The sequence below is a fragment of the Dipodomys ordii genome, unplaced genomic scaffold (genome assembly GCF_000151885.1).
Source record: "Dipodomys ordii isolate 6190 unplaced genomic scaffold, Dord_2.0 Scaffold114, whole genome shotgun sequence".
Lineage (NCBI taxonomy): Eukaryota > Metazoa > Chordata > Mammalia > Rodentia > Heteromyidae > Dipodomys > Dipodomys ordii.
Window position 1 is genome coordinate 2,641,406 of NW_012267330.1, and position 12,604 is coordinate 2,654,009.

Sequence of the window (12,604 nt, forward strand, 5' to 3'; positions counted from 1 at the left end):
ATGCGCCCGCACTTCTTGCTGCTCCTCCTCCTCCAGGCGGGGGAAGCCGCGGAGCGCGCCGAGGGCCGGGGCCCCGAGCCCAGCCCTGACGCGGCCCCGGCGGCGCCCAACACCTCACGCTTCTTCTCCTGGAACAACTACAGCTTCTCCGACTGGCAGAACTTCGTGGGCCGGAGGCGCTACGGGGCCGAGTCCCAGAACCCCACGGTCCAAGCCCTGCTCATCGTGGCGTACTCCTTCATCATCGTCTTCTCGCTCTTCGGCAACGTGCTGGTGTGCCATGTCATCTTCAAAAACCGGCGCCTGCACTCGGCCACCAGCCTCTTCCTTGTCAACCTGGCGGTGGCCGACCTCATGATCACGCTGCTCAACACCCCCTTCACGCTGGTGAGGCCCGGCCCGGGGCGGGGGGGGGTGGCTTCAGCCCTCGGTGACCCCTCAACCTCCCCTCCATCCCCCTCTTCCCTCTCTCCCCTCTTCCTGGCATTCTCCGGCTCTCCCTGGGTCTCCCCCACCCCATCCTCCTCTTTCGCTCCGTTTTGGTCACCTCTGTGTCTGCCTTTCTGTCTTCACCCTCAGCCTCACGTCTCTTCTCTCTACTCATTTCTAGTTTCTAACTTTGCACTCTCTCCTCTGCTTTTCCATCTTTCGCTCAGTCTCTCAGTCCTTCTGTCTCTCTCAAGTCCCCCCCCCCCATCTCCTTTTTTATTTCTTTTCTGATCAGTCCCTCTATGGTTTTACTTTTCTCTCTCTTCCCCACTTATTCTCCTTCTGTGGTTTTCTCTCACATTGACTCCTGCCTCCCCTTCCGCTCTTCTTTTTTCTCCATTACTTTCTTCAGCTCGTGACATTGGATCAAACATCTGAGTGTCCGCAGCTGGCTGCAAATAAGGGAACATTTGCTGTTTGAACTCATTGCATTGGACATTTTTTAAAAAAAACTTACCAAGCAGTAAATGAAGCAGATGAAATGATCAGGTCTGAAATGACTATGTCAAGTCATCTCCCTTCTCCTGAGTGAGCCTTCTAACTGCTGTTCCTCTTCCCCATTCACAGGGTGCTGCTGTTTGCTGCACTCAAACAATAATTGTCAATGAAACTTTGCCTTTCCCTAGGCTGCTTAGCTGGATTGCATTTTCCATCTGTGGTTGTATGTGTGAGCCCAAGGCCTGTGCAGGAATAAGATGAGGATGAGGTGGACTTGGGCCCAGACTCAGGTAGGTCTGAGGCCTTCCTACATGGGTATTTCTCCTCCAGCCCTTACTACCAGCATCAGTGATGCCATTTCTGTCATTCACAAGCCAGGGGGCAGTTCACGTGGGTTTAGAACAAGGACTATGACTTAGCAATCATAAGGACAGATACACAACAGGTTTCTGTAACATGAGTTTTGTTTTCAATTTATAGAATAACAAATGACTTATTTACTGCCAATCAGAATCTGTTCATGCCTCTCTGTCTCTCCCCTATTCAGCGTGAGCATGCATGAGCACACACACACACGTACACACACACACACACACACACACACATAGAAATGAAAGACAACAACTAAAGGATGAACCCCTTCAAGTTTCTACCTATGTGGATGTTTTTCTAAATCTTTTCTCTTCAAAACACTCATCCAGTCACTTGTTCTCTTATGAGAACATTACTTATATTTTATAGCTAAGGAAACTAAGGTAAAGAGAGGTTCAACCTTTATCCATAATGAGTTACAATCTTTAGTTGAAGTCCAGTGTCTGTCCAGTGTCTGTTACTCATAGGAAAGGGGAACATTCTTGAACTATGTTCTGATTTTGCTGCTCCAAACATGAAGTTGTCCTGTTTGCCCTCCAGCTTACATGTAACCTATTGATGGTCCCCTGGATCCACTGAGCACTGACCAAGGATAGAAAGGTTTCTGACTAACACCCCTTCTTCTTAGTACATAAGAAAGCAGAAGCTCTGGCTCCACTTTCTCGGTTTCTAAGCTGAGAAATGGAAATGCCAAGGTTAGAGCAGGGAGAGCCAGGAACATAACCATAGCACTGCTGCCCAGAGCCATGTGGATATGTACAAGACCCAAGAGTGATCTAGGAGGCCACAGATCTGACAGTCTCCTTCAAGAAAAGACATCGAGGTCCTGAAAACTCAGTATTACCTCTGGCACAAGCAAACACTTGAACATGACCTATGGACCCAATCCAAACTCATGTTAGAGTTTTGAAAGTGATGACAATGAGAGAAGGTTTTTTGGGGGGAGGGTCTTAGAGCCATGCAGTCTACTCAGCCTTTGGCTGGTTAGTAATCATATCTTCCTTCTCCAATCTACCTTCCTCTACTTCCTACATCATAGTTGTAATGAAGCCTAGCGCTAGGCTAGACAAACCAAACAATGGCAGGGACAGACACAGGATGTAGTGGAGCTCACAGAAGACAGGCTTTCATTTTGACCTGCCAGAGTGCCATGACTGGGTCAAAGGAAACCTTCAAAGGACATGACATTTCCATGTGACCTAGATGAATGGCAGTCTACCAGGTCAAGAGTTGAGATGAATGCTCAGTGCAGACAGGGAGATCAAGGCGAGGAGGCAGCAAATTTCACTGTGTATTGAAGCTCTGTGTAGCTGGAAAAGCAGACAAGAGGCACAGCAGAGGGATGGCAGTGAGGGTGGGCTCAAGAAATGGAGATGGGCCAGAAAAAGATACTGGGGCCATGTTTGCTGGGCTGGGATATTCATGTGCAGCTGGCTCTGTCCTGAGAACTGTGACAATGCTTAGCTGGATGATGACAGCCATCTGATCTGTGGTTAAGAAATCCTTTTCTTTTTTTGGGGGGGGAGGTCCAGTCGTGGGGCCTGAACTCTGGGCCTGGGCGCTGTCCCTCAGCTCTTCAGCTCAAGGCTAGCGCTTACCACTTGAGCCACAGCAACACTTCCGGCTTTTTTCTTTTTGCTTATGTGGTGCTGAGGAATTGAACCCAGGGCTTCAGGTATGCAAGGCAAGCGCTCTACCACTGAGCCAACTTCCCAGCCCTGGTTAAGAAATCCTGGTAGCAATATACAGGCTGAATTATTGAGAGGCAAGACTGCAGAAGGGGGAAAGCTGTGGTGAGGCTGTCATAGCCCCATGGCCTTGGGTCTGAAGAAGAGGGAACTGGTTTGAAAAATATTTAGAGGTTTGAATTTGGTCACTCACTGAGTATGGGGAATGAAAAGCAGGAGTATCTGAAGATTGCTGTCTCAGTAATGTTTCTGGGCTGCTCAAAATCCTCAAATGGCTTTGAAGCTTTTCATTGACCTGGAAAAACAGCCTGGGGCCTGCTGTCCTTGTGTTATAATTTGGCCAATCTTGTCCGCCTTTCTTGTGTGCATGCCAGCTAAATCAACTCACTCAGACTTCTGGCCTATTGTCTATGTCTCTTTTCTTCTTTTTTTGGGGGGGGAGGGAAGGGCGCAGGAACGTATTGGAGCTTGAACTCAGAGCCTGTGCACCAACCCTTAGCCTTTTCACCCAATGCTGGTGTCCTACCACTTGAGCCACAGCTCTTCTTCATATCTCAGCCTCTGAGTAGCTAGGATTGTAGCCATGAGTCACTTGTGTCCAGACAGTATCTATGACTTTTGTTCTGATCTCTATATGTATAAGTCCTTCCTCATTTCTAATGCTGCTTACACTGTCACAATGGCAAATTATGACACATGCTTGCTGTGAAAGAGGCATATTCATACCTTCTCTATATACTCATACCTTCTCTACATGTGTAATCCATCTCATTTGATTTTCCTACTAACTACGTGAAAAGGCTTGATCTGATTTACAGAGGAGGAAAAATGGGCCTCAGAGAGACCTTAGTGTTTTGGCCAAAATTCTGCTCTAAGTACAGAGAATATTCTTTCTGTTAGGCTAAATGGCTATCGCCACTCCACTCTCTCTGGTCCACTCCATCTCTACCCGCCACCTCCCTCCAGCCCCCACTCTTCATCTCCATAGCACACACACTGATTACTTTCTGTCTTTAATTCAAGTTGTTTAAGCCCTCCTCTGCCCAGATTGGAAGCTCCTCTATTAGAATCGACACACAGTCTCTCCTGGGCATACTATTCAAGCATTAATTGAATGAGCAAATAGTGCTGAATGAACATGATGAGGATGAGATCTGCTCCTAGGACTATACCTTTCTCCACTCCAATCTATACTTATTTAGGCCCCTGGGTCACCTTCCCAGATGATGAGTTGCAAAACCAGTTTAGACAACATTTCCTAGCATGGGAGTTTGGAATATAGCTGAATGGTACAGTGTCCAGCACCACCAAAACACAAAAACAGATTCTAACCCAGCTATATTAGAACTTTTCAGACATTTGCTCACTAGACTGAATTCTGATAGGTCAAGAAAAATTTTATTACACATAAAATACAACATTTTCTTTCTTTTCATTTTTTCTTGTTCTTTTGCCAGTCCTGGGGCTTGAACTCTGGGCCTGGGCACTATCCCTGAGCTCCTTTTTGCTCAAGGCTAACATGCTACCACTTGAGCCACAGCGCCACTTCTGGCTTTTTCTGGTAGTTAATTGGAGATAAGAGTCTGTCACAGTTTTTCCTGCCTGGGCTGGCTTCAAACTATGATCCTCAGATTTCAGCCTCCTGTGTAGCTAGGATTACAAGCATGAGCCACCAGTACATACATCTTCCTTGCTTCCTCCCTCCCTCCCTCCCTCCCTCCCTTCTTTCTTTCTTTTTTCCTTCCTTCCTTCCTTTCTTCCTTTCATTAATTGTACAGGGAATTTCATTGTGATATTCTATATATGCATGCAATGTGCCATGATCCATTTACCACCTATCAGTTTCCCTCATTTTCTTGCTCACTACTTATTTCAACAGCCTTCTATCAATGTTCCAGACATTTTTGTCTATTGTTCTGTAGACTTTATACTAAGCCCAAAAGTTAGAAGCCATTTTAGCAAATGTAAAATGTCCAGAGATTTTACATATATTGACAGTCAAGGCCTGTCTGACCTCTGGTTGCTTGTCTGTAGGTTCGGTTTGTGAACAGCACATGGGTGTTTGGGAAGGGAATGTGCCATGTCAGCCGCTTCGCCCAGTACTGCTCCCTGCATGTCTCAGCACTGACACTGACAGCCATTGCTGTGGACCGCCACCAGGTGAGACCCCTCCTCCCCACTCCCACTCCCAACTCTGTTCTTCCTGGAGTCTCTGAGAGACACTCTCAGGACAAGGTTCTAACCCAGTGTTCAGTGAGCACATCATTAAACCCTTTATTTTAGTTGTTGCAAAAAGTTATTCCCAGTTTGGTTTTTCCAATTAAATCTAACTACTAGCATTTTTGTTTCAGAAATGAATGAGCTTGTTTTGATGGTAGTAAGGCGAAGTTGAAGTTATTGAAGAGGTGGTAAGGAGAGAAGTTATAATTACATAAGTAACATAATGAATACATTTGTTTTTAATCATTGTTACCACATCCCTCATTATCTTCCACTTACCCCTCCCTATTCCCATCCCTGCCAACTTGTAATGTTCATATCAAAGTGTCATATCCAAGTGTCAAGTGAATATCAATGTTGCTTTGGTTAATCATTTCTTCTGTTGTTTCTGTGATTCCCTTTCTCTTCCACATTTTGAATAATTTTACATGCAAAACATGAGGTACAAAAAACTAAGAGAAATGAAAAAATTAAAACAATAGAAAAAAAGAACAAACTACATACAAGGTCTAATAAGAACCTTTTGTTTCCATTTATTGGTGTTCATGTTGATATGCTTCGTTATATATGATCCTATGCACTAAGCAGTTATTGAGATCCCCTGTTAAAAATATCATAGATGGGGGCTGGGAAGGTGGCTCAGTGTTAGAATGCTTGCCTTGCATGCCTGAGGCCCTGGGTTCGATTCCTCAGCACCACATAAGCAAAAAGAAAAAAGCCGGAAGTGGCGCTGTGGCTCAAGTGGTAGAGCACTAGCCTTGAGCTGAAGAGCTGAGGGACAGCGCCCAGACCCAGAGTTCAGGCCCCATGACTGGACCAAAAAAAAAAAATCATAGATGTATTCTAGTTCTTACAAATGAGGGACATCATGCAACTTGCTTTTCTTTGGGCCTGGCTTACTTCAGTTAATATAATTTTTTCCAAGTCTTTCCATTTCCTTACGAATGGAGCAATGTTATTCTTTCTGATGGAAGCATAGAATTCCATTGTGTATATGTATCACATTTTCTTGATCCATTCTTCTACCGAGGGGCATCTGGGCTGGTTCTGTATCTTAGCTATGGTGAAAAATGCTGCAATGAACATGGTTGTGCTGGTAGCTTTAGTATGGCCTTGTTTGTGGTCATTTGGGTAAATGCCCAGAAGTGGGATTGCTGGATCATAGGAGAGCTCTATGCTTAGTTTTTTGAGGAAACTCCACAATGTTTTCCAGAGTGATTGAACAAGTTTGAAAGCAACACATAATTGCAGGTCAGAGAAAAGTCTGTAGAGTGGAAGATGGATATGTACTGGCCAGACCACGGAGGAGTAAACAAACTGGGATGCCCAGGTGGCAGGAGTAGGTGACAGAGTGGTGCATGGAAGAGTCCACAGTGAGCACCATGGGTGACTCTTTAGTGACAGGAATCCAAAGCAGACCCCAGCATATCAGTCCTGGAAAGGGAATGGCTCTAGGTTAGTTGCCTTACACATGCTAATTTAGTACGCCATATTGTCTGTTTAGACTATACTGAGTCAAAGAGGAGGACTCAGGGAAGTGCCTGTGTAGCTTTCCCAAGATCCTGTATGAATGAGGAAGCTAGAATGGAGACTGTGATCTATCTGGCTCCCTCATCACTAGACTGCTCTACTCCAAGATGACTCAAAGGAACCTACACATCCACGTCAGTATTGTTAAACAGAGAGATGGAATTTGTCTTGAAAAGCAGCAAGAGGTACCAAGGATCAAGGGACAGAAGCTTAAAAATGCAGATTCAATGGGAGAAATGAATATTTAATAGAAATATCTAAAGGTGGACTAAGCTGCTTGAAAGGTAATGAATTTCATGTCACCAGCCATATCTAGGAAAGTCTGAATGACACCTTGATAGGGATACCTTTTGAAGGGATTCATGAATCAGATCAGAAATTGGGTTGACCAAACTGAAAAAAATCTCTTTATCTCTGAATGCTGTTATTTTGTAAAGACCAATCTTCATATCTATTGCAGGGATGTTATGGAAAATGTAAAAGTTTATCTACTAATATTTCCTTTCTTTTCTTAATTCTCCCTATGTTTGTAAGAGCTATGGGTTGCCTTTACCTAGCCCATGTTGAAGTCATTTAACACAGATAACTGAGAGGTGACTCATGAAGTGAGAGTGGCTCTGAGGAACAAAGGGGAAGTGTTGCTCATACTGACCACATAGCTATGACATATGCTTATCTATGGAGGATTGACCTAAAGCCAACATAGTCCACGAGCAGGGTTTAAGGCCTCTGCCTAGGCTGACTCCCATCAGAGTATAAGGATGAAAAATGGCAAAGTCTAGAATAAAAGTGCTCTGAAGCTTCATCACATCCTCTCAAAAAAACCTTGGAAGAAATGGAAGAAAAAGCAACATTTGAGTGTCCCGTATGTCCTAAAATAGTATCCCAAGGCAGCAGCAGTGGGACTAACCATCTCCAAATACCTTTAGCAAGAGGGAATGAGCCTCAGCTTCAAATGTCTCCAAGTCTTAAATAAATCCATAATATTTAAACGTTTTAGAATTGACCCACCTACAATAGCAATTCCACAATGAATGTTCAGCCCAAGGCCTTCAATGCTGCCTCTTCTATGTGAAGGATGCTGGCTCATCATGGCAAGGTTAACAGCAGCCTTAATAAATATTATTGTGAGCTTCTGAGAAGTGACAATGCAGCCTTCCTTCCTACCATAAGTCATGAGAAGCTACTGTCCGTGTCTCTCAGCACCAGACCTTTGCAGACCCTTTCATGTTTTAGAGGGTCAAGAGTTTTAGAAGGCAGATCTTGAAGAGGTAGGGACCAAGGACGAACTTTTCCCTATGCCATCTTTGTTCTGGAAGCTGGCTAGACCTCGTCTTTGGTACCTCCCTCCTCAATTCACTGCAGCTATAGGCTTCTGAACTGTCAACCAGTGTGATCCCAGATGATCTGTGGATGAAGCAGAACTGTGCCCTACCTCCAGCTATCCAACATAGCTCAGGGGCTCAACCATGAAAGGAAATGTTGTTTAACTTAATAAATATGCCCTACATCAACAGGTGTCCCATTTGCCTCAATCTTTTTCCCTAGTAAAATACCCTTTGCTTATTTTCCAGGTGATTATGCATCCCTTAAAGCCCCGGATCTCCATCACTAAGGGCGTCATCTACATTGCTGTGATCTGGATCATGGCTACCTTCTTTTCACTCCCACATGCAATCTGCCAGAAGTTGTTTACCTTCAAGTACAGGTGAGATGTACTCATGGAAGCAGTCTAGGGAGCTTGCTCCATCCCTCTCCTCCCAAATTGACAGCTGCCTTCTTGGCAAAGGGAAATTGGTGTTTGTTCCCTTTGGATTTATAACTCTGAAGATTAGAAGTGCCTGCGTCACTGGGCTTCTCTCCTTTTATCTATCCTCTCCCGTTACTTTCTGGTCTACACACATTTACTCCTGTCCCCCCCTCCCCTCCCTCTTTTTTTTCTTTTCTGGACAACTTTGGCTTCTTCAGTCGCTTCCAGTGTGTACACAAGGACAACACAGTAGTTATCAGATTCCGCCACTAGGGGGGCATACACTCATACTGCCTTAGATGAGACTCAACACTGCCTTGTTTAGATTGAGCAAGTTTTTTTTTTTATACTTTTAAAAAAAATTATTCTTATCTTTAAGTTGTGCAAAAAAGTTGCCATTCAACCAAATGCATCTTTTTTCTTACATTAAATTTTTTTTCTTTTACTGTGATGTACAGAAGGGTTACAGTTATATAGGTAATGAGTACATTTCTTGTTAAACATTGTTACCTCCTCTCTCCTTTTTCTCCCATTTTCCCTCCCCAACTCCCTTACCCCAAGTTGTAAAGTTTGTTTTTAGCATAGTGTCTCGTGAGTATCCCTGTTGCATTGGTTCACCCTTTGTCCTTTGTCTCACCATTTTGTTATTCCCCTTCCCTTCTTCAAATCAGATAAACATATATACAAGACAAAATAAAAAAAAACAGTGACTATAGGGGATAAACAAAAGGAAAAAAGAAATAAGAAATAATGTCATACAGCACACTAAAAAACAAGACCAAAACAACTTTCATTTCTACATCTTGGAGTTCATTTTGACTACTATTCATTTAAATGCTCACACAAAACATGCATTCATGTATATGGATAAGATGGGATTCTCTATTTCATTTGAGCTCCATTCTGGTGTCATTACCATGTGCTCTCACCAAATGAGAATTTCTTTCAAACACTCAAGGTTTAAAAGTTTTTGAATTAGGCTGGGAAGGTGGCTCAGTGGTAGAGCGCTTGCCTTGCATGCTTGAGGCCCTGGGTTCGATTCCTCAGAACCACATAAGCAAAAAGAAAAAAGCCAGAAGTGGCGCTATGGCTCAGGTGGTAGAGCGCTAGCCTTGAGCTGAAGAGCTGAGGGACAGCGCCCAGGACCAGAGTTCAGGCCCACTACCGGACCCAAAAAAAAAAAGTTTTTGAATTAGTTAATTAAAACCTATTAGACAAAGTTAAGGAAGACTTGGCTTGTTTCTGATCTGATACCTAGGTGATACCAACTCCTTGTGTACTATCTCTACATTATGAACCTTCATTCATATTCACTAAAGAAATGGTGCATGAGCTTAGAGTGATCTCAGCATTTTACAGTTGCAGGTGAGATTTCTTCAGAACAGGTGTTGGGATGGAGGCAGGTGCACATCCAAGTGTGTCCGAACTCCCACAAGGGATGAGTGAGGAAGTAGAGAGACGAGAGCGAGAGAGGGAGAGACCAACCAAAATGGATTTTTAGGAGAAGAGGTATCAGTGAGTGCCATTGGGGGCTCTAGAGCAATGTGGCTGGCCCACTTTACCCGCACTGAGCCAAGCAAGCCAGGCTTTCACATTCTTCCCTCAGTGATTGGTTCTAAGCTTGCTGGAGGAAATGGAAACTGCCAGCCACTTCTCGTCTTGAGTCTATGGAAGAGCTGTCATTGGCTCAGGGTTGTCCTGTGTGCTAGCTCTTTCTTTGTGCTCATCAGGAGTTGGAGGCTGGTGCTCTGACTGGCAACAAGGATCTTGAGATGGAAGTAGAGGTGTGGCTGGCATGGTACCATCTGTGAATGAAAAAGCCAAACATGAGTACACGTCCATGAAGTCATGCCCTAATACACACACACACACGCACACACACACACACACACACACACACACACACACACACACACACACACCAAGAGAATTCTGGAGCATTGAAGTGGAAAAGACAATTGTACTCACGCTGGTGACAAAAGCAGAGTCTAGAGTTTGGGTGGGTTTCTGAAGGCTCCTCCACAAATTCCAGGACATTGGAAAGAATCATGTAATCAGACCCTCAACCTTCACACTTCCCATTTTCCTTCACATCTTAAAGACTAACTTTTGTTGCTTTCTAACAAAAAGAAAGGGAGTTTCATGTTTCTTCTGCCAGTAATGACACCAGCAGGTATTATAAGCCATAAGCACATGTGTAAGAATGGCAAAGAGGTCCAGGGCACATTCTATATATAATAATATCGTTATATATGAATGGCTGAAGTTCCATTTACTGGTCAGGTCTTCCTACTCATATTCTCAGTCTATCATTGTCTTAATTACATTTCAGTTTCCCTTGGGAAGGAGACCCTAGAACAATGGCAAATTCTAACATTTTTTTCATGAATGAACTAGTTTTCAGGGTAGGACACTATTGCTTCATTCATTCATTTCCTCAACAAATACCTATGGGGTCTTTATTGTGGGTTAGGAGCATGTAAGGTTAAAGGACATGAAGTGATTCAGGGATCTTTCATTTTCAAAAAAACATATATTGTTCTTATAAATGTGATATACAGAGGGGTTACAGTTATGTAATCCAGATAAAGTATATATTTCTCTTTGGACAATGTCATCCTTTCCCATGCTCTCTCTCATTTTTTCCTCCAGTCCTCACCTACAAGTTATATAGATTATTTTCAACATAGTGTCTAGTGAGTATCACTGCTGCATTTGTTCACCCTTTGTCCCTCCATTTCTTTTCCTCTCCTTACCCTCCCAAAGATAGATAAATGAACCAACAAGACAAAAGGAAATGAAAACAACCACAGCATCCCAAATCCCTTTTGTTTTCATTTCCTGGAGTTCATTTTGAAAAATAGCACATAGCACATAGCTATTGAGCCTATGTAATTGTCTCCTAAGAATATCCTCCTTTCATCCCACTCTGTGTAAATGCCTAGAGATCAGGGATCTCTCTTACCGGAACCACCCAGCCTTGTGGAGAACCAGAAACATGAGCAGATAATTAACCCATGGCTCTAAAAGTGCTGTATTAGACAGACAGACAGGAAGGCAGGCAGAAGAGGTAGGCTTCTTAGGAGGAAGCCTTTCCACACTTGTATCTCCTCTTTCCCTCTCCTTCCTGTCCCCAGCGAGGACACTGTACGCTCACTATGCCTGCCAGACTTCCCAGAGCCAGCCGACCTCTTCTGGAAGTACCTGGACCTAGCCACCTTTATCCTGCTCTACATCCTCCCCCTCGTCATCATCTCTGTGGCCTACACGCGCGTGGCCAAGAAGCTGTGGCTGTGCAATGCAATTGGTGATGTGACCACGGAGCAGTACCTTGCTCTGCGGCGCAAAAAGAAGAAGACCATCAAGATGCTGATGCTGGTGGTAGTCCTCTTCGCCCTCTGCTGGTTCCCCCTCAATTGCTATGTCCTCCTCCTCTCCAGCAAGGTCATCCACACCAATAATGCGCTCTACTTTGCTTTCCACTGGTTTGCCATGAGCAGCACCTGCTACAACCCCTTCATCTATTGCTGGCTGAATGAGAACTTCAGGGTTGAGCTAAAGGCATTATTGCGCATGTGTCAAAGGCCTCCCAAGCCTCAAGAAGAAAGAATGCCCTCCCCAGTGCCTTCCTTCAGGGTGGCGTGGACAGAGAAGAGCCATGGTCGGAGGGTTCTGCTAGCCAGTAACCTCTTGCCTGCTACCCAGCTCCAATCTGGGAAGACAGATCTGTCATCCGTGGAACCAGTTGTGGTGATGAATTAGTAGAGATTGAGAAGAGACAAGGAGAGGGTCCTGGCCAATCTTCACAGTGCTGGAAACAGAGTTCCTAGGACTGTAGGGATTCCTAGCCCCGTGTAATGAGTAAACCACGAGGCACCAGTTAATAAATCTCTAAGAAATGCTGTGAGGTGTAGCACGTGGATTTCAGAGCAAAAGGACTTAAGGCAATCTTAGCTCCGACAGTGGCAGAATCAGTCAGCTGCTTCTGTCAGAAGCTGCCTCCCCGCCCTTCTACTGAGGAAGCCTGAGATGCACTCTAGTTGTGGCTGACCCATGCACCTGGCCCTGCAGAAGGCTGGTTCACTGGCCAGAGAAATGTCAGCAGGTCAGTGCTCAT

At 44.5% G+C, this 12,604-nt stretch overlaps 1 protein-coding gene across 1 annotated transcript; it reads left to right on the forward strand.

Annotated features, from left to right (window-relative positions):
- Positions 1 to 12,282, forward strand: Gpr83 (G protein-coupled receptor 83). The gene is made up of 4 exons (XM_013028828.1): positions 1 to 387; positions 5,022 to 5,147; positions 8,312 to 8,445; positions 11,625 to 12,282. The coding sequence occupies exons 1-4, from the start codon at positions 1 to 3 to the stop codon at positions 12,247 to 12,249; spliced, it is 1,272 nt and encodes a 423-aa protein (XP_012884282.1). The 3' UTR covers positions 12,250 to 12,282.
- Positions 12,283 to 12,604: the final 322 nt, after the last annotated feature.